General features: G+C 39.3%; 1 protein-coding gene across 2 annotated transcripts in view; it reads right to left on the bottom strand.

Annotated features, from left to right (window-relative positions):
* The window catches only part of GASK1B (golgi associated kinase 1B), a 69434-nt gene that overhangs the window by 8388 nt on the left and 37548 nt on the right, over positions 1-23498 (bottom strand). Inside the window, exons 4-5 of one of the 2 annotated variants that reach the window (XM_060178900.1) lie at positions 14572-14601; positions 1390-1616 (exon numbers count right to left, since the gene is read on the bottom strand). In XM_060178900.1, coding sequence (XP_060034883.1) covers positions 1390-1616; positions 14572-14601 — 257 coding nt within the window. The remainder of the gene's footprint in view (positions 1-1389; positions 1617-14571; positions 14602-23498) is intronic. The other variant, XM_007530386.3, reaches the window with a different exon arrangement.

Below are 23498 nucleotides of genomic sequence, written 5' to 3'. Positions count from 1 at the left end.
GCATTATCTTCTCCAATTTCATCCACTTTATCCCAAAGGACACAATATAACCTTTTTTTTTAATTTTCTTTTCCTTCTTTAAAAAATTTTTTATATTTATTTATTTATTTTCCCTTTTTTTTGCCCTTGTTGTTTTTTATTGTTGTTGTAGTTATTGTCAGATAGGACAGACAGAAATGGAGAGAGGAGGGGAAGACAGAGAGGGGGAGAGAAAGACAGACACCTGCAGACCTGCTTCACCGCTTGTAAAGTGACCCCCCTGTAGGTGGGGAGCTGGGGGCTCGAACTGGGATACTTACACTGGTCCTTGCGCTTCAGGTCATGTGCGCTTAACCCACTGTGCTACCGCCTGATTCCCACAATATAATCTTTTTTATTGCTGAATAATACTCTGTTGAGTATATATCCCATAACACTTTCTATCCAATCATCTGTTGAAGGGCATTTTGGTTGTTTCCAGGTTTTTGCTGTTGTGAGTCAGCCTAATCTCTTATTAAGGTAAGACAAGTGTAGTGACTCAGTGCAGTTCTGAGGTGGAGGCTAAGGTTTAACCTATATATCCATAGACTGTGCTGGATAGCTCAGAATCTACAGCTGGACTCCTTTCACTAATAAAGGTTTCAATTTCCGTTTTTTTCCAAATGGATAGAAGCCACCAGTCAATGTATTCACATTTCTTAGATGCAGGACTCCTTTTTTTAATTCTCCCTCAATTCTGCAGTCTTTTGGGTCCCTGACAGCCATCTCAGAAGTATCCCTGTCTCCTCAAATTCTTGGCTATTCCTGAGTATACAAATATTTATTTCCTAACTTCTCTCAACCCTCCCTTTCAAGTGGTACATGCATTTCCACATAATCTATGTTTATTGGAAGGATTTACATATGTCGAGAAACCCTCTGACCTGAATTAGATAGCTGGTTGTCTTTTGACACTGTGTTCTACTCAACGGATTGGATCTAGTTTTCACTGCATTTGTAACAGTCATTCAAATTTATGATGCTTCTGAACCTCCTGCCATGTCAATATCTGCATGCCTGTTAGTTCTCCCATGTCCTGCCCCATGCCTTAACAGCACAGCCTCTGCCACCTGCTCATCTCTGGCCTGCCAGTGTCCATTCCAAAGACCCCTGCCTGCTGCCAGCATGGCCAAATGGATTTACACATTCAGCACTAACCAGCACAATGGGCGTGAAGGGTAGCAGAGATGCTCTGTAGGTGACATGAGTTAGTGATGGCCACCCTCAAGTGGCACTGTGGTTCTCCTTTTTCCACTTTTCTGGAACCCAATTCCCACTCAGACAGGTATTGGGTGGGAGTTTCCTCGAAGCTTAGCACATATTTAATATAAATGTGATGTCCTGCACATGTTACTATGTCATACAACTTACTCTTTGATGCCTTCTAACAACTTGAAGTTTAAGTTATCTTCACTTCGGTCAAAAAAAGCCTTGTTGTCTATAAAAACCAGATGTCTTGGGTCATGCTTTCGCTGCATAATGTGTGTGAGAGGCACATAATCTTGTCTGTCACACTTTGGCCTCAGTCCATTCTGTACACAGGCATCTTCCTTTCGAGGTCTGAATCCACAGCAATTCGTATCTAAGCGATTGTAAATCTGAAAGTGAAAAACAAAAACAAAATCCAAGATACTGAGTAAAAAAAAAAACTATGGGAAAGTTAGAGGATTTCCGGAGAACTGGTAATTTCTGAATAGCTGACTTGCCAGAAGCTAATAGGGCCAGGCTCGCTTAATTAAAGGCAACTGTCAGAGTAAATCCAGGGTTCATATCTTTCTGACTCAGCTATGGCTGCAAGCATTTCCAGCTTTTGCTAATAGCTTAAGAGTCATCATCCAAGTTAGGCGCCTCCACCCTTAACACTCAAAGTTCCCACTGATGTCACACGGAGAAGCCTGGCCAGAAGAATCTCTGGCTTTATTTATGAGACAAGCAAGAAACTGCTGTACTTTGACAAAGCCAGGGGGTTATGTCCTGCTCTCTCTGGCTGGTTAAAGAAAACCTCTATTATCTCAGTGATTCCAGACTTGAATGCATCCCTTAGAATCACATGACTTCAGAGAATATTTAACCTGAAACAACACAGCACAAATCTATGGAAAAGACATGAGACTCAGAAATTATCACCCAATATACCACAGTTGTGGAGATCACAGCTCGATTCCAAATAACTGAGCATAATAATAAAAAAAAAAAAATCTAATAAACCAACTGTGGTTTAACATGGAGACTGGAGCTACTAACTTATAGTCAGAAGAAAACAGACATTACTTAGAAAACAAAAGGAGTGTGGGGGTAGATAGCATAATGGTTATGCAAAGAGACTTGTGCCTGAGGCTCCAAAGTTCCAGGTTCAACACCTCACCACTATAAGCCAGATCCCAAAAGTGCTCTGGTAGAAAGAGAGAGAGAGAGAGAAAGAGAGAGAGAGAAAGAGAAACAAAAAAAATTATGTCAGTTTATTTAGGGGGAAAGAGAAATATTTATCCACCAAATAAGTTTTAAGTATGTGCTCAAAAAGTCAGATTCTGTTGTCATGCTTATTAGTTCAGTAACTTGTACAGACTCCTTTACAGCACTGACACTCCCTTTAACCATCTATGTAATGGGAATGATAGTATGTATTTACCTTGTGAGTAGCGGGAGAAATGAAGATACTGGTGCCCCTCTAACTCTGACCCAGACATAAAGGTTACTCAAAAATTAAGAGATTCAAAATATGAAAACTGCTTATTACTGTTCACACACACACACACACACACACACACACGTTATATGAAACAAAGGGAAATAGTTATCATATATATATATATATATATATATATATATATATATATATATATATTTACAAACTCCATGAATGCCTCACTCCATCACACTATGTTGAATAATTTAAATCTAACAAGGACTGTACACAAATTCATGATTCAGAAAACTGTGAGACACATTCACTCACTTTTATCATATTGGCATTAACTATCCTTCTATTCTCTTCTTTCTGTTTTTGCAATCCTTCTGGAGTTGACCATTCCAGGAGACCAACTGACAAAGGTATGCAGAAACAGTGACACCGACATTTATTTAGTCTACTTGGAAATGATTACTCACTCATCCAACAAATTATTACTGAACTTCTACAAAACTTTCAGGAGACTAGGCCCAAAGCTAAAACAGTCTGTGGTCAGCCCCCCAGGCCCCTCACTCTTTCTCTTTGAAGAAAAGGAAGCAGTTTTATTAATTTGGCCTCACTAAACAGCATATGTTGAAAATCAGAGCTATAAAATAATTCAATGTTAGCATAATTTCAACTACAATATTAATAAGGTCTCTCATATTGGCTACATGTGTTTAGAATATGATCCTTACGGACAAATCTACCAAAACTCTTCTGAAATGCTCCTCTGACTCCTAAACTCTCTCCTTGTGTGTCCTGGAGCCCTGCTTCCTAAGAGCTCTGCTTCCCTAGAGCCCGAACCCACTAAGGAAAGAGAGAGGCAGGCTGGGAGTATGGATCCACCTGCCAATGCCCATGTTCAGCAGGGAAGCAATTACAGAAGCCAGACCTTCTGCACCCCATAATGACTCTGGGTCCATACTCCCAGTTAAAGAATAGGAAAGCTCTAGATACAGTTTGAAGTGAAGCATGCTGAGGTTGTGTTGATTAGGTTGGGATCAACAGATGCAATAAACTTTGGTATGAATTGAGAGAAGCACGCAGGAAAGTGAGCCCCACCCTAGAGGTTTCAAGACTGGGGAAGATACAGGCTCTATAGAGGAAGCTGAGGTTCCTGCGGTCTTAGGGTTTAAGAAGGCAATAGATGTTATTGCTGTAATCAAATTATTTGGCAATTGGGTTAACTTTGAAAATCCCTTTGTTAGGATTTGCTGTATCATACACAACATCACCATAATTTATGTCTTATGACATTATCTGTATATAGCTGTGTCTTACAGAGTAATGCCACCCGTTGCTTCTGTTCTAAGCTTTTAAGAGAGTCAATATTTCAAAGACTCAGCCTATGGTCTGTTTATTAAAAAGTTTGAGACATATGATACAGAATTCTGGTGGTGGGAATTGTGTGGAGTTGTACCTCTCTTATCCAATGGTTTTGTATTTCCTTTTTATAAATAAAATTTTAAAAAACTCTTTGTCATGGGTGGTGAGTGTGGTATGGAACTATACCCTGTAATCTTAATAATTTTATAACCCACAATTAATCACAAATAAAACATGAAAAAAAAATAGGAAAGCTATCAGGGGAGAGGATGGGATACGGAGTTCTGGTGGTGGGAATTGTGTGAAGTTGTACCTCTCTTATCCTATGGTTGTGTCAGTGTTTCTTTTTCATAAATAAAAATTTTAAAAAGGGAGTTAGGCAGTAGTGCAGTGGATTAAGTGCACATGGCACCAAGCACAAGAACCAGCATTAGGAACCTAGTTTGAGCCCCCAGCCCCCCACTTGCAGGAGAGTCGCTTCACCAGCAGTGAAGCAGATCTGCAGGTGTCTTTCTCTCCCCCTCTCTGTCTTCCCCTCCTCTCTCTATTTCTCTCTGTCCTATCCAACAACATCAATAACAACAACAATAACTACAACAACAATAAAAAACAAGGGCAAAAAAGGGAATAAACAAATAAATTTAAAAAAAAGAAAGACCAAGACATAGGGCTCTATTTCTATTGTTCTACAACAAAGGCAAGGGTATCACATACATTAATGTTAAATAACAAGTGCTCTCCTACTTTTAAACTATAAGAAAGCAATTGTGAGAAAGACTGATTTAGGTCATCTTTCTATTGCCTTTCCACCATCAGACTGTTTCCTATTTTTTAAAAATTTTTTACTTATTTTTATATTTTACTAGTGATTTGTTTTTTTAAATCTAAGTTTTTATTTATAAAAAGGAAACAATGACTAAACCATAGGATAAGAGGGGTACAACTCGACACAATTCCCACCACCAGAACTCTGTATCCCATCCCATCCCCTGATAGCCTTCCTATTCTTTATCCCTCTGGGAGTATGGACCCAAGGTCATTGTGGGATGCAGAAGGTGGAAGGTCTGGCTTCTGTAATTGCTTCCCTGCTGAACATGGGCATCGACTGGTTGATCTCCCAGCCTTGTCTTTCTCTTTCTCTAGTGGGGAAGGGCTCTGGGAAAGCAGTGCTTCAGGACACATTAGTGGGGTTTTCTGTCCGGGGAAGTCTGGTTGGCATGCTAGCTGGCTGGCATGCTAGCATCTGGAACCTGGTGACTGAAAATAGAGTTAACATACAAAGCCAAACAAATTGTTGACCAATGATGGACCTAAAGCCTGGAATAGTGCAGATGAACAGATGAAGAGTTGGGGGGAGGGGTGGAGCTCCGTTTTGTAGATAGCTAATAGGCATATTTTAGTTATATTCCAAAGGGCCTGTGGCTATACTAGTGGTTTTTTTTTTCTTTGCCTGATCTTGAAATCTGATATTTATGTGGATCCTGAAATTTATGTGGATCCTAATTATTGTCTGGGGAGGTGATGTCATGGCTGGCAGAAGGACCAGAAAGCTGGATCAAGGAAGAGAGTAGCTCCCAAATATGGGAAAGGTGTATAAATATGGTTGACTATAAACCCCATCAATTTGATATGATCTGGGGCCCATATTCTGCTTCGGAGCCTATGTGACCTCTGCATCCCTGTAGATCTGAGCTCACATTCTGTGGTCATAAGTAGGAACGTTCCAAACTGCCCCAATATCAAGACCCATGTTACTTAGGTGTAGCATAGAGTATATTGTCCAGCCTCCCTTCGGAGGATGGAACAGTCTCTACCGTTGTTGATCCAAGTTGAGGGCAAGGTCCTATGAGGGCCCACAAAGGGATCTATTGTGTTGTTTCTGATAGGAATGACCGATAACAATGGAGAAAGAGATTTATTGGAGGTCTAGGCCCGTCAAGTCTGCTTGGGAATCTCAGGACTCCCTGAGTAGGGTGCCAGCTGAGGGGGTGGCCTGATAGTGACTAAAAAGTCATCATTAAAGTATGCCAGTCTCTTGCCCTTATTCAGCTTTTGCAGTCCTTGCTTTGATAAGGTTAGCTTTGGAGTGAGTGAGAGAACTGTAGTAGGAAGTAGGCGAGGAGGGTATCTAAGTCTAAGTAGACACTATTTCATTATGAACTTTATACTGACTCACCACAGACTATTGTGTATTTTTGCTTTCCGGTATATATTTTCCCCTGATTTATGGATACATGTGAACATATGCTCTATCTTATGGGACCTGGTCTATATCTAGGTTTTGGGATTTTGTTAGCAAGTGAACCTCCTGGAATGGAATTTGACAATACTATAAAAGGAAAGGTCTCACCCGAGTAATGAGGGTGAAGGGTTGACAGACATTCCATGCCTGACGTCTCTGGACACAGTCTGAAGTGAAGCATGCTGAGGTGGTACTCCTTGTGTTGATTAGGTTGGGATGGGAGGATGGAATATCATTTGGTATGAATTGAGAGAAGCCTGCAGGAAAGTGAGCCCCACTCTAGAGGCTCCAGGACTGGTATTTTTAAAGTGCTTTGTCTGATCTAATTTTGATACATTCAACAGTCTGTGATGATTTCACCACTTTTCCGACAGACTGCTGTGCTTTTCAAGTCTCATAGGCTTTTTTTTTAATATTGAAAAACAGTATGTGTGCCCAGCTTAAGTTCTCTTCTAGAAAATATTCACTGCTCAGGTTATGTTGACCTATGTTTGTACTTGGTAAGGATGTTAACACAATTGAGTGTGAGTTTGTGTGTGTACCTATCATTGTGGAATAGCACTGGAAGTATTGCGTTTTGTACTGTGTTTGTACTTGTATTGTGTTTTTATTGTCCTTGTACTGTGTTTTTATGGTCCTTCAACATAGTAAATTGCATGTTTATATTATAGGCTTTGTCTAGTAAAGGATTAAGGAGTTCTTATGTTTAGTTCTTTTCAGAATTTTGTTTATAGTTTCCCTATTGAATTCACATTCAATATACCAAAAATAATCTGACCACAAAACCAGAATCCATACTCTTAAATTCATGATCATTTTTCTCAGCCTATAATTTAGTTATAAATTGCATATATATGTATATATATATATATGTGTGTGTGTGTGTGTGTGTATATAGACATATATATATATGTTACTTTAAGAGATTTTGCATATTTTTAAAGCCTCATAAAACATAGCCTAGAGAGTCTAAGGTTATATATGAATCCATATGTGTTTTTAACATATTTGTACAGTATGCCCATTAAAACTATCATCTCGAAGGCTGGGCAGTAGCGCACTGGGTTAAGCACTATGCTAAGCGCAAGGACCAGCACAAGGATGCCAGTTCAAGCCCTCAGCTCCCCATTTGTAAGGGCGTCACTTCACAAGCAGTGAAGCAGGTCTACAGGTGTCTTTCTCTCCCCCTCTCTGTCGTCCCCTCCTTTCTCAATTTCTCTCTATTCTATCCAACAGCAACAACAACAACAATAACAACAGCAACAATGGGAAAAAGATGGCCTCCAGGAGCAGTGGGTTTGTAGTGGAGGCACCAAGGCCCCAGCGAAAACCTGCAGGCAAAAATAAAAATAAAATCATCTCATTTCGCTACTGCATGATTAAACACTGTAGTTCACATCTATGTGACTCTACTCTTAGATAATCATCCCACATAGAAAATTCCTTTAGAAGTGGCTCAGCAAATTAGCTCACTTAGATAGTGTGTTGTTTTGCCATGTACATAGCCCAAGTTGGAGCCTAGTTGAAAGAGGCTTCATGCTATGGTTTCTATCTAAAACAAACAACAACAACAACAAAAAGTCAAATCTTTGGAAGTAAACTTTGTCTGTTGAGCACTGTGAGTATGCCTCACTAGTTTTGCAGTGCGTTCCAATTCACATCATCTCATTCTTTTCAATAAGAAAAAACTCACAGAGGCCAGGTGGTCCCACAGCCAACTGAGCACACATGTTACTGTGTAACACCCCAGTTTAAACTTCCATCCCCTTCCTGCATGGAGGACGCTTCACGCTTTTCTAGTGATGAATCAGTGTTATAGGTCTTTCTCCCCTTTATCTCTCTATTCCCTCTCAATTTCTCTCTACCCTATCGAAATAAAGTCTTTTACAAAAATGTTGTTCTGCATGTTAAGATTCTTACCAACAATCACTTTCCATAAAATCATTCTTTCCTCTTTTAGGAAAAAATATCTTTTCAATGTTTACCTAAAATTATACTCAGAAAAATCCAGGTGTTCTAGCCAATTTGGGGGGGGTAGGATATTTTTAGATACATTTCCTTCTGAGATTCTTTAAATTCCACTTTTCTTGAGTAGTCATAGTTTTTCCTTTAAGAAAAAGTATCTCATGAGAGACTCAAAATTATACTTGATGGAGCCTTAACACTAATGACGCAAATGTTCTAACTAGTTCTCAGAGCCCTTTAAAAATCTCCAAAAATTCAGTGACTTTCCACTCTTCTGCACACAACCCATACTGTGTCTTCAAAAAGTGTGTTTATGGAAACAATTCTTAGTTTATTTATATGATCTAATACCTTCAAACAATCCAACTACAACAAGGGCAACAAGAGGGAAAATAAATACATATGAAAAATAATCCAAATTAATTTAGGCAATTCCTCTGCAAGGCAGTATAAAATATTGCAAATATTAATAATTAACACTACAAAAGCAGTGATTCACTAAATGCTTCGTGAGATCCAGGAACTATACACATAATACCTTCTAGATGTTCATTCCATTTACAAAAACATCTTGAGAGGCAAGTACTGCTAAAAGTCTCACTTAATAAATGAGGAAATGGACAGAAAGAGATTACTTGACATCACCTAGCTTCCTCAGCTCGGGTATGTCAGAAGTGAGGATAGTCCAGATATCTCTTACTTCAAAGTCATGTTCTTTCTGGCATGACTGCATCACTTGGGTAGGTGTGGGCTCCAAAGAAACACTGCCAAGTGGCCAGCACATTCACAGAGGATGTTAAGTGATTAAGCACTCAGTACATTCTGGTTATAAGTGTAAAACAAAATGTAGTAGATTTCAATGGAGGCATCCAGGGAAAAACCTTAGGAAGGAGAGGATATTATAGCTGAGATTTAAGAAAAGTATCCGAGACCAAATCAAATCAACAGGCTTTACAGTCAACAATATTTATACCCCTTCCCCATATTAGGGAGCTACTCTCTTCCCTGATCCGGCTTTCTGTCCTTTTTCCAGCCATGACATCACCTCCCCTGACAATAACTTGGATCCACCTGCATATCAGATTTCAGGCTCAGAGAAAAAAAAAACTAGTATATCTACAGGCCCTTTGAAATATAATTAAAATATGCCTACTATCTATCTACAAAATGGAGGACCCCTCCAACTCTTCATCTGCACTATTCCAGCCTTTAGGTCCATGACTGTTCAACAATTTGTTTGGCTTTTTGTATGTTAACTCTATTTTCAGCCAACAGGTTCCAGATGTTAGCATGATGCCGACCAGACTTCTGTGGACAGACAACCCCACCAATGTATCCTGGAGCTCCGCATTCCCAGAGCCCTTCCCCACTAGGGAAAGAGAAAGACAGGCTGGGAGTATGGATCAACCAGTCAACGCCCATATTCAGCAGGGAAGCAATTACAGAAGCCAGACCTTCCACCTTCTGCAACCCACAGTGACCTTGGGTCCATACTCCCAGAGGGATAAAGAATAGGAAAGCTATCAGGGGAGGGGATGGGATACAGAGTTCTGGTGGTGGGAATTGTGTAGAGTTGTACCCCTCTTATCCTATGGTTTCGTTAATGTCTCCTTTTTAAAATATATAAATATAAATAGTTTTTTTAAGTATCATCTAAAAACAAATAAACAAAAACAGGCAAAGGCATGAAAATAGGAAATCAAGTTGGGGCCAGACAGTGGCACACCTGCTTGAATGTATATGCTACCATACTCAAGTACCCAGGTGCAAGCCTCCAGTCAACACATGGGGGAGCTTCATGAGCTGTGAAGCAATGCTGCAAGTGTCTCTCTCACTCTTGCTTTCTAGCTCCCTTCCTCCTCTTAGTTTTTCTCTGTCCTATTAACTTGAAAATAGTAACAAAATAAATAGTTTCAGAAGGAAATCAGAACAAAGGGCATATATATTTTTTCATTTTATTGGATAGGACAGAGAGAAATTGAGAGAGGAATGGGGTAGAGAGGAAGAAAAAGGTGGAACTCCTGCAGGTGTTGGAACAGGGGTTCAAAGCAGGATCTTTTTGGGGGTCTTCGCACTTAGTGCTATGTGCACTTAACCCAATGCACCACGCCCCCCCCCCCAATTTTCTATCATTATTTCTAAATGCTTACTTGCGATTTTGTACTTTTCATGAACCAGTAGGACTTCTTGGCTGGCACTTTTAATAGCACAGTCTGCAAGTTAGGTCATGGAGGAAAAGAAATATCAAGGTAGGAATCAAGGCAAAAGGTGACAAGAATATTATACCTACATGAAAAAGCCAAAAATCTTTTGTGTCTCCAAGGTTCATTATCATCTTCTTATATAGAACTGAAAGGAGGATAAAAAGGCAAGTGAGAGATGTCTCAAGAACACTACCTGAAAAGAACCCAGGCAGAGATGTACTTGCAAGGTGAAAAAAGTAAAATGAAGATATTCTTTTTTTTAAAAAAAAAAATTATTATTATTTATATTATTTATTTTCTCTTATTGTTGCACTTGTTTTTTGTTGCTGTAGTTATTGTTATTGATGTCATCGTTGTTGGATGGGACAGAGAGAAATAGACAGCAGAGGGGGAGACAGAGAGGGGGAGAGAAAGATAGATACCTGCAGACCTGCTTCACAGCTTGTGAAGCGACTCCCCTGCCAGGTGGGGAGCTGGGGGCTCAAACCCGGATCCTTATACCGGTCCTTGCGCTTCGCACCACATGCGCTTAACCCACTGCACTACCGCCTACTCCCAGAAGATATTCTAAGATAGAAATTTCCCTTATCAAACAGCAGCTTTACCTACCATTTGGCCTGGGTGATACCTTAGTAATGCATTTACTAACTCATTTCTTTTAATCAGTAAGTGGATCTTCCCAAAACTTGAATCCTGGGACTACAATTTCAAAAGCTGAGTTACTGTTTCTGCAGCCTTGTTCTTTTCCTTATTTCCTCCTTCCTCCTTTCCAAGGAGCCTCCTGTTGTCTGTTTTGACTTTAACTTAGATCTGTTGTTTTCAACCTATTTTTCATTTCTACCTAATAACGAATCATGATGTCCTACTATTAGACTACCTCATCAGAACTTCCCAGCAATAATAATAAAATCCTCTTTACTTGATAGTTTTATCTTCTCCACAGTTATCTGCCTTCTCAATACATACATCTATCATTTCATTCATATATGGAATATAGAAATTTAAACATATGTACTTACACAAAATGTCAAATTGTCTGTAAGACTGTGAGAACTATGCTGGTTAGCAGTGTGTGGGGAGCCAAAGAACTGTGGTCGAGGATGTATGGTGTGGAACTATACCTCTGTGCTCTTACAGTTTTGTAAGACATTACTAAATCAATCATTAAAATGCTAAAATAAATTAATTAAAAGAAATTTCCCTTGACCACACTTTTGTTTTATTGAGTTCTTTTAGTTAAATGGATAACCTTGAAGATATTCTACCTCTATTTTCGTAAAATGCTGTAAGGGAATGTGAGTAAAGATGCAGTGTGTGTTATTTCTAAAGTGGATGCCCACACTCATTTGTTAAAGTTGGTTATGCCACATTTGAAAACAGCAAGTACTTTTATAGAGAAAATTTCACCTTTAGAGAGAGAACGTCTACCTACATATTACTGAACATGATGGACAGAATTTGGCTATTTGAGATAGCAATCAATTATTTATTGCCTGCTAAACAGTAGGCACTTCACATGCCTGTTATTGGAAACACTCTGATGAAATGTGGCTTTCACGTTTTTGTCTAGCTATTTATAAAGCTCATCCAAAATACTGACTTTTATTGGAATCCCAGCTATTTCATTGCCCTCTCATGTATCTTTAAACAAATGCATGCAGAAAATAAAGTCAAGTTTCACTAATAACTGGGTTCCAAAAATAAAAGCAAAAAGACAGTGAGAGTGGTTAACACAACTATCCTGACCCTAAACATAAAAGATACATAGGGATATTTATTTGGCAACTAACAGCTCACCCTGGAAACCCATCTAAATGAATATGTCTCAAGGTGAACCTGCACTGTGACTGACTACATATGGAACTAGAGTTAGATCTCTGTTGTCTAGTGAATAGGTAAAAGTACTTAAATCATGGAGACCAGCAACCTCAGACTGCACCACCTCCAATAAGTACTTGTTGATCCAGACCTAGTCTCTTGCCCAAGGAGCTATACAAAGCAAAAGCAAAACCCTTTTTCCATCATCCTACACCTACACCTGCATCACTTAAGAACTCTCACCTCGGGGCCGGGCAGTAGCGCAGCGGGTTAAGCGCACATGGCACGAAGCACAAGGACCGGTGTGGGGACCCCAGTTCGAGCCCCCAGCTCCCCACCTGTAGGGGAGTCACTTCACAGGCGGTGAAGCAGGTCTGCGGGTGTCTTGTCTTTCTCTCCTCCTCTCTGTCTTCCCCTCCTCTCTCAATTTCTCTCTGTCCTATCCAACAACAACGACAACAATAATATTAACAACAACAAGGATAGACAAGGGCAACAAAAGGGAAAAAATGGCCTCCAGGAGCAGTGGATTCGTAGTGCAGGCACCATGCCCCAACAATAACCCTGGAGGCAAAAAAATGAAAAGAAATAAAAAATCCTTAAAAAAAAAAAAAACAACTCTCACCTCAGAAAAATAATAGATTTCATGCTTGTTCTGTTGCCATGGCAACAACTGCCTATTAAATTAGTATGCATGCAGATCCAACTAGCAGAGCAGTTGAAGTGTGAGAAAGTAAAAACACTTTGTGATATACACACCTAACAACAGTTACAGGCATCCTCATGTCTCTGCCTCTGGAAATAGCAGTTATTGCCTTCTGTATTCTAGAACTCCACCTCTAAACTGTAATGTATACCTAATCAACACAGGGTCTCTTATTTCCTCTACCTCACCACATCATAAGTAAAGACAGAAAGGTATTTCTTCATGTTCAAGTAAAAATGTGCTTAGAACCATAATATATTTGGTTTAGTTCCACAGTTCCATATACTTCACTCCTGAATAAGTTAAGTACCAAGAATCAAACATTATTCTGCCACAGAAAGACTCTGTGGAAAAACACAGGCAAGTTATGATCTATATTTAGAGAAAAAAAATGTATGTACTATAATTTGTATGAGCAGAACAGCATGAAAATAGTCTCTGCCAACGGCACACCCACCTTCCTATAAAGGTTTATAAAGGGCCTAGACTAAGAAAAACAATAGTTTTTATAGCTTATGAAATTCTTATGAAATTTATAGAGTGCATATATTAAGCAAGTCAACTCAAAACAGTAATGAAATAATCAGAAATAAGTCTCTTTAAATTGTCTTCTTTTGATGAAATGAAACACAATTTCTAATGATTTCATGGAAAACATAATTGTAAATATGCTCAAAGCTGCATACATCTGGGGAAATGTCTTTCATTGAAAGCTATTCTGTTGTTCTACTTGATGGCTATATTTTCAGTATACTTTCTGTCAGTTTTATTCCCTCTAATGTATGTATTTTATTGTAAGAAAATCTGACAATAATCAGAAAAAATAAACTACAGAATTACAGTAAAACCCAGTTCTAACGATAGAGACAAAGGTTCCTGGGTTGACCAAACTTTAATTGAACTCTTAAGACTTCTTTCTTGAAACCTACTTTCATGTAAACTCTAATTTCAGCAAGTCTTAAATCAGTCAAAACAGAACACCTCAACTTGATATCTGATCACTCACAACACTTAGTTTCCAAGTCCTCTGCTTCCCCTTAGGTGATGTCTAATTGCCTTGACCAGTCTTCAGCAAAAATGTTGTCAGACTAGTTTTGTCGACTCCCCTTTACTTATCCTCTAAGTAACTTCCTAGTCACTGACCCAAGCCTATTCCTCAGCTACAAATGTCTACTTGTACATTTTATAGCAGTACTGAGCTCAATCCCTCCTCCCCCAACCCCAACTCAGATACACACTGTAAAATCCCATTATAACCCCTATACCTGTCTCAATAATCCTGAATGAAGTTTGCTTTAGCATTCTTTTTTAAAATTTATGTTATTTATTCATGAATAATGATAGGTGGAGAGAGAGAGAAAGAACCAGATACCATTCTGGTATGTGTGCTGCTGGGGACTGAACTCAGGACCTCATACTTGAGAGCCCAATATTTTATCCACTGTGTCACCTCCTGACACTGCTTTAGCATTCCTTAAAAGCATCATTGAATATATTTTCTAACAATGACTAACAAAAACTTAATATTAACATATGCAAAAGCTAATTACATTCATATTGTCCAAATTAATTGTATCAGACTAAATTTTTACATATTTTCCATTTATTTAAAAGTAAATACCTTCTGATGTAGAATAATGATTGCCAGGGTCTAGGAAGTAAGGAAAATGAGAAGGTAATCATGAAAGGGTAAAATTTTTCAGTTATGTGATTACAAAGTTCTGAGAATCAGACATAGATTACAATTAATAATATGTAATAAATAGTAAAGATGTACGTCTTAACCCTACAGAATTGCGTTTTGCTATGCCTCTGTAAAATTGGGGGAAAGCAACATAAATTCTCCTTTCTTAAGAAACATTTTTCAAAAATCACTTTTACATGTATATGCAAAATTCCCCCATTCAAAGATGGATTTGTTTCTGTTGTTCCTCTGGTTAGAAAATAGCTATAGGGAGTTGAGTGGTAGCGCAGCGGGTTAAGGCCAAGTGGCGCAAAGCGCAAGGACCGGCATAAGGATCCCGGTTCAAGCCCCCGGCTCCTCACCTGCAGGGGAGTCGCTTCACAAGCAGTGAAGCAGGTCTGCAGGTGTCTATCTTTCTCTCCCCCTCTCTGTCTTCCCCTCCTCTCTCCATTTCTCTCTGTCCTATCCAACAACAACAACATCACTAACAATAATAACTACAACAATAAAACAAGGGCAACAAAAGGGAATAAATAAATATTTAAAAAAATAAGAAAATAGCTATAAAATATTTTTCTTTCCATAACTCAGAAAGGAAATTCCTGGATATTGCTAAAGCTCTTTTCAGCATAAAATTCCTACTTATGAAAACAACCATAGAGGATACATACGGTTTTGTACAATTGCAAGTGAGAACAAAGTTCAGAGAAGGTTAAGTAAACTACTCAGAGTCCTACACAACTAGTGAATGAATGATGTGAATTCCAACTTCACTGTGTATCTGCTATATCAACCAAGATCATATTTCGCATAGTGCACATAATAAATGCTTGGTTAAAAAAGATGGGAGCCAGGTGATACCCAGCAGGTTAAGCACACATGGTGCAAAGTGTACTGACCAGCGTAAGGATCCCAGTTCAAGCCTCCGGCTCCCCACCTGCAGGGAGGGTTACTTCACAAACAGTGAAGCAGGTCAGCAGGTGTCTGTCTTTCTCTCCTCCTCTCTGTCTTCCCTTCTTTCTCAATTTCTCTGTCCTATCCAACAACTACTATAGAAATAACAGTAATATTATAACAACAACAATGATTAACAGCAAGGGCAACAAAAGGGGAAAAATGGCCTCCAGGAGCAGTGGATTCGTAGTGTAGGCACCGAGCCCCAGTGATAACCAAAAAAAAAAAAAAAAGTGAAGGCTAGGGGACCAGGCTATAGCTCAACCAGTAGGGCGTATACTTCACCAAGTACAAGGACTGGGATTTGAACCCCCAGGCTCTACATAAGCACACCATAAAAAGGGCAAGTTTCATGAGTGGTGGAGCATTGTTGTGATGCTTCTCCATCCATTTCTCCCTGTCCCTCGTGCACCTCTCTGTCTCACGCCCTCTATCTAAGCTACCCACTGGCAGTTGGGGAATAATGCAGGCATGAAGCGTCAGCAAAAAACTCTGTTGGCAATATATCTATATCTATATATCTACATCTATATCCTAATTCAATCATTCACACACTGAAATATAGCTAACAGAAATAATTAACTACTACAAGATTTCCATGTTTTCCTCTTGCAAATAGTTCAGAATCTTACTATTAAAATCAAAGAATCCAGGACCAGGCAGTAGCGCAGCAGGTTACGCACACATGGCGTTAAGATCCAGTGCAAGCCCCAGCTCCCCACCTGCAGGGGGATAAGGGTCACTTAATAAGCGGTGAAGCAGGTCTACAGGAGTCTTTCTCTCCCCTTTCTGTCTTCCCCTCCTCTCTCCATTTCTCTCTGTCCTATCCAACAACGATGACAACAAGGGCAACAAAATGGAAAAATGCCCTCCAGGAGCAGTGAATTTGTAGTGCAGGCACCCAAGCCTCAATGAAAATCCTGGAGGGAAAAATATATATATACATATCATTGAGTCCTAGAATAATACTGATATAATATCTTATTATTTACTAACTACTACTCAAATAAAGGCTATTTTATTTTGAAAAAAATGCTGAAAGTCAAGTTGGTTAAACTTACAGATATCAGAAGACTTTGACGTCCAATTCTTTTCCTTTTCATTATTTATTTATTTATTTATTTATTTATTTATTTTTTAGAGAAGCAAAGCAAAGACAGAGAGAGTGAAACCTACCAGCGCACCAAAACTTCCTTCAACGTATTGGGGGTCAGAGTTGAACCTAGGTCATGTACATAATGAAGCAATGCACTATCAAAGTGAGCTATTTTCCTAGCCCTCTATTCATTTCTTTAATTTAATTTAATTTAACTTTTACCAGAGCATTGCTCAGCTCTGGCTTATTATAATATGGGGAATTGAGCCTGGGACTTTGGAGCCTCAGGCATGAGAATCTCTTTGCATAACCATTATGCTCTCTACCCCCACCCTGGCCCTTTATTTATTTATTTATTTATTTATTTCCTCCAGGATAATTGCTGGGCTCGGTGCCTGCACCATGAATCCACCACTCCTGGAGGCCATTTTTCACCCTTTTGTTGCCCTTGTTGTTGTAGCCTCGTTGTGGTAATTATTGCATTGTTGACGTTGTTCGTTGTTGGATAGGACAGAGAGAAATGGAGAGAGGAGGGGAAGACAGAGAGGGGGAGAGAAAGATAGACACCTGCAGACCTGCTTCACCGCCTGTGAAGCGACTCCCCTGCAGGTGAGGAGCCGGGGGCTCGAACCAGGATCCTTACGCATGTCCTTGCGCTTTGCGCCACATGCGTTTAACCCACTGCGCCACCGCCCGACCCCCTATTTATTTATTTTTAACAAGAGACCAGAAGATGAATCCAGAGCCTTGTGCATGCATGATATTGCTAAACTATCTCAACATTATTATAGTAGTTTTGACATCATGGCTTCTCTGACAGAAATCCAGAAATGTCATTTTCCCTAAGATTGCATTCCCTTTGGCTACATACAGAATAACATTTTTGAAGTTCCATACACCTCAGTTGTTCCTATGGAAAAATCATCATGTTCACTTTTCCAGTTTCCTTATTTGTTTCCTGGCAGATTGACCCAGCAATCCAAAGCTGAGACCACCTGTTTTCCTCGAACACAATAATAAAGGTTACTTTCATTGTTTGTGGTTCAATGGGATATGACTAGCAAAGAAACTAATCCCAAAAGTTAGTCCAAACAATGTGTTCAAAAAATCTTTGAATCCCAAAAGGTCGGTCACTGAAGTAACCACACAAACTTCCTTTCAAATCCCTGTTCTCTTTGGAGATAATCCAACACGATTTGGAACTGATGCATATTAACTATGCCCTGATCAATTTCATCAGTCTAAAAATCTCATGGCCGTGGATGAAATAAGTAGAAATGACATGTAATTAGATAACATATACTACACTCTTGATTCATAATTAAATTAAAATTGACCCAGAAATGCTCAGAAGGTTGCCACTTAGCAGTACAAGGTTATAAACATAATGTACTTGACCAGACGTCTTCTCCTTTAATTCATACTGACACAAGAGTAAAGACGTGATAGCCAATTTCCCATGTCTTAAGCAAATTATGCAGTAGCATAATCAATGTCAGAAATTTCTGAGCAGAAATGCTAAACAGTAGTAGGTGCAAAGAACTTATAAACTCTAAAGCCTTTTGAGTTGGAAGTAGACATCTAGGGTAACTTATATGCTCCTTAACTGGAGACATATGTTTTGAGACACAAAAGTAACTAAAGGTCCTGGGTGGTAACACATCTGGTTAAGCATATACATTGCAGTATACAAGGACCCAGGTTTAAGCCCCTGGTCCCCACCTGCAGGGGGAAAGCTTCACAAGTGATGAAGCAGGGCTGCAGGTGTCTCTCTTCCTCTCTATCTTCCCCTTCCCTCTAGATTTCTAGCTCTCTCTATCTAGTAAATAAATGAAGATAATAATAAAGAAACTCAAAAGTATTTTCACAGTGGTCTTCCTAATCTTTTTAATATCTTATTAATGTAATTTGAGTGGGAGGGGAAAGACTATAAAAGGTCAGTTTCTGAAGAGGGGTAGGTATAGACTTCCCAGATCAGACACTCTTGGGAAGAGAGGATTTTGAAGGAGTCAGCATGTGTCCCTACTATATAGACCAGGAAAATGAAAGCATAATTGGAAGTATAGATAAATCAACAGGACATCTGGGAAGGAATAGCACTGAGAAATAAAAGACGATAGTTCCCAGATATGAAAATGATAACAGATCAGACTCAGTAACCGAGTCACTAAATCTCAAATGGCGACAGAAGCCCACATCCTAATTGGGAGCTGTCTAGACAGAATATAAAAGTACTTGGGAGTCTATATTCTATATGCTAACAATTCCTATTGGTTTATTTCATTTGTTTGTTTATTCTTTTAAAAATATTTTTATTTATTCCCTTTTGTTGCCCTTGTTGTTTTTTTATTGTTGTTGTAGTTATTATTGTTGTTGTTATTGATGCCATCGTTGTTAGAGAGGAGAGATATGGAGAGAGGAGGGGAAGACAGAGAGGGCGAGAGAAAGACAGACACTTGCAGACCTGCTTTATCCACTTGTGAAGCGACTCCCCTGCAGGTGGGGAGCCGGGAGCTTGGAACAGGGATCCTTACGCCAGTCCTTACGCTTTGCACCATGTGTGCTTAACTCACTGTGCTACCGCCCGATTCCCCTTGTCTGTTTATTCTAAGATAGAGACATAGAGACAGAAATGGATAGAGAGTGAAAGAGACCACAACTTCGAAGCTGCAGTAAGGGCCAGACTCAAACCTGGGTGGCACACATAGCAAAGCAGCACACTATTTCTCACCCAGTGAGCTATTTCAGTGACCCCCACTATTGTGTTTATAAAGTGAAAAAAAAAAAACTAGTAACCTATGCTCACACACAAAAAAAGAATACATGGTTATAAAGCAAACTGATTAAAAGAAACATCCCTAAAGTTAAGTAAGGTTTTTTGTATATGGTAAAGAAGAAAAAGGCGATACATACATATTTTGATATCTCTCACAATTTTAGTTCCATTTTGGAGGACTTTTTTTTTTAAGACTTTTTAAAAGATTTTATTTATTTATGAGAATGATAGGAGGAGAGACTGAGAGAGAGAGAGAATCAGACATCACTTTGCCATATGTACTGCCGGGGATCAAACTTAAGACCTCAAGCTTGAGAGTCCAATGCTTTTATCCATTGCACCACCTCCCGGACCACGGAGGAATTTTCTTGACTGTTGCCTCATAAATCTAAATTCTAAGGAATAAACTCTCTTTAATATCTTCTTCCCTCCATACTTCTATTTCTGGCATCATTTAATCACAAGCCTGACCAGACCCTGCAACTCTCTAATTATTAAAAATGAAGGAATAGTTACACTCAGTAATGCATATGGTTAGGTTACATTATGGCAAATGGTAAAATATACCATGTAGGTTTTTAAAAAATGGCAATACATATTATTATGTATGTGAATTATTCTAAAATGATTGCAAAGATACAAAATTAAGCTCATGGAAATGACTGCCTCTAGGAAAAAAAAAAAAAAAAAGACCATAAAGAGAATATGTGGTGTATTGCACCAAAGTAGAAGACTCTGGGGGTGAGAGGGAGGATCTAGGTCTTGGAACATGTTGGCAGAGGAGGACCTAAAGGGGTGTTGAATTCTTATGTGGAAAACTGAGAAATGTTACACATGTACAAACTACTGTATTTTACCGTCAACTCTAAACCATTAATCCCCGCATAAAGAAAAATTATTCATCAAAAAAGAGGATATGAAAATATGATTAAAGGTGGCTTTAATATAAGTCATACCTCAAAAAAATCTAAAAAGGAAATACGCAAAAAAGTATATATAACAGGACAATGCTACAAGGTAGAAACTTGGCCTGTGTTATGGTTGTCTTTGAAGACTATGAAGAGTAGAATCTGAGAAAAAAAATTCCAATCTTATAGAATGAGAATCCTGCAATTAAAAGGCCAGGTGGTGGCACACGTGGTTGAGCACACATGTTATAATGCACAAGGACCCAAGGTTCAGCCTCTGTTCTCCCGCAGAGGGAAAACTTTGCAAAGGGTGAAGCAGTGCTACCAGTCTCTCTCCCTCCCTATCACCTCCTTCCCTCTCAATTTCTGGCTGCCTCTATTCAATAAATAAATAAAGGTTTTTTTTATTTTAAAACAGAATCCTGAAGTTAACAAAGATTTGAGAGATATTTTCAGCAGTTTCTACCATAGGTACCAAAATGAAAGCTGTTTACCCCAACCTGACTTGAATGACAGGTCCCTGGAATGGACCTTATATGACTTCATGGTTTCCTACAGCACCAAATGCTACAAAAAAAAGCAGCTCTAGTCTGCAGAAAGGTCATAGGAAGACCTTTGTGACCCCTACCCAGTTGACCACCGAAGAGTTAGCAATTAAAACCCATCTGAGGGCGGGGCTAGATAACATAATGGTTATGCAAAGAGACTCTCAAGCCTGAGGTTCTAAAGTCCTGGGTTCAGTCCCCCCACCACCACCTTAAACCACAGTTGAGCAGTACTCTGGTAAACAAAATAATAAAAATAAAACCCATATGATTTACATAAATACTACTTGCCATTTCTATATACATTAAAGTCACTGAAATATGCAAAATATTGTTCATGTCATTTAATGTTCATTGGAGAGGAGTTTAATCTGGTTCAGCTAATAGCAGGTGGCTTTGCAGGGGTGGGATCTGAACTGTTGTCTTAGGATGAAGAGACTATACTTTAGGTGGGAAGAGCAAGAGTACTGTTACAGTGGTGAATAGACTATGAAAATGAGTGCTTGCTAATTGCACGTAGACCAGATTTACACACACACACACACACACACACACACACACACACACACACTACTATTCAGTTAATTGCATATTTTTATTCCATTATTAGTGGCAAAGCTCACACCTATAGAACACAAGTATTATCAAAGAGCATCATTGTAGATGAAAATGGGAAACTAGTGAGTTCAGATCCTATTACTTTTTAAATGCACTGCTAATTATTTTTCTGTATATGTTGTGCCTAGATAAGAAACAAAGAGAAATTATTCTTTTAAAAAGTATTCCTTGATAGTGTGCCTTTTTTGTCATGCATGAGACCTGGGTTTGAGTCCAACCTCCACCACATTAAGGGAAAGCTTGAAGCTGTGGTATATTTCCCTCTCTTCTCTGTCTCTACCTGAAAAAGTCAGTCTGGAGCAGTAAAAGCCCAGCTGATGGGCCTCAGGCAGTAAGGAGAGAGGGAAAGAGGAAGAGAGGGAGGGAAGTGCCTCAGACAGAAGCACACATGCTTTGCTTCAGTTGAGGAACCAAGGTTCATCTCTGGCACTACAAATGACTCTTCAGTGCTAGTCAGCTCCCCCATAAAAATTAGTAAATACAAATATACAAATCTTTGCAAATGTATTCCAATAAATGAAGAAGTAGTGATAGAACTAAGGCATCAGCATTTTCAATACTTAGTGAACAGATAAATAAATACTAAGTAAGCATGAATCAATGCTACTGTCATAAAACAAGTAACTAAGCAAACACTATGTGTCATCCCTCAGAAGAATGCACTATCTATAGGGCACCAAAGTAAAAACCGTGTGGTGATCAGGAGGGTGGACATGCAGCTTCCTGGGCCGGCGGGAGGGGGGGTGAGGGGGTGTGATGGGACACAGTCTTTCGGTGATGGGAATGGTGTTTATGTACACACCTATTAAACTGTAGTAATATAAATCACTATTTAATTAATATGAGGGGGGAAAATTGATTTTATGTATAACAAAGGGACTTTTCAAAGTTAACCCAATTACCAAATAATGTGATGATAACAGTAACTAGCCATTGTCTTCTCAAACCCTAAGACAGCAGGAACCTCACATTTCCACTATAGAGCCTAAACTTTCCCCAGTCCTGGGACCCTAGGGTAGGGCCCACTTTCCCGTATGCTTCTCCCAATTCTTATCAAATAATATTGCATCCGCTGATTGCAACCTAATCAACGCAACAAGTGCCACCCCAGCATGCTTCACTTCAGACTGTGTCCAGAGACTTCAGGTGTGAAATGACAACCCTTCAGCTTCATCACTCAGGTGAGACCTTTCCTTTCATAGCATTCTCTAATTCCATTCCAGGTGGTTCACTTCCTTACAAAGTCCCAAAACCTAGATATAGACCAGGTTCCAGGAGATAGAGCATATGTTCACAGGTATTCATAAACTAGGGCAAATATATATCTGAAAGCAGAAGTACACTAGAGTTTGCAGTGAGTACCCCCCAACACTTCCTCTCCACTATTCCAAGCTTTGGGTCCATGATTGCTCAACAATTTGTTTGGCTTTGTATGTTAACTCTCTTTTCAACCACCAGGTTCCAGATGCCATCAGGATGCCAGCCAGGCTTCCCTGGACTGAAGACCCCACCAATGCATCCTGGAGCTCCGCTTCCCCAGAGACTCACCCTACTAGGGAAAGAGAGAGGCAGACTGGGAGTATGGATCGACCAGTCAACGCCCATGTTCAGCGGGGAAGCAATTACAGAAGCCAGACCTTCCACCCTCTGCAACCCACAATGACCCTGGGTCCATGCTCCCAGACAATGGGAAAGCTATTGGGGAGGGGATGGGATATGGAGATTGGGTGGCAGGAATTGTGTGGAGCTGTAACCCCCCACCCTATGATTTTGTTAATGTCTTCTTTCTTAATTAAATAAATTAATTTAAAAAAAGAATTGCTACTCCAATAAAAGTCACAATCATAAAAAAAAAAAGAAATCCGACATTAAATTTGACATTAAATCTAAATCTGATGGTTATGCTCTAATACTAAAACCAGTATATATATGAAATATTCCTGACAGGAACTGAAATAAAAAGCATC

This window comes from Erinaceus europaeus, chromosome 19 (assembly GCF_950295315.1).
Source record: "Erinaceus europaeus chromosome 19, mEriEur2.1, whole genome shotgun sequence".
NCBI lineage: Eukaryota > Metazoa > Chordata > Mammalia > Eulipotyphla > Erinaceidae > Erinaceus > Erinaceus europaeus.
Note: the sequence above shows the minus strand (reverse complement) of the source record. Positions and strands in the feature narration are given on the sequence as shown.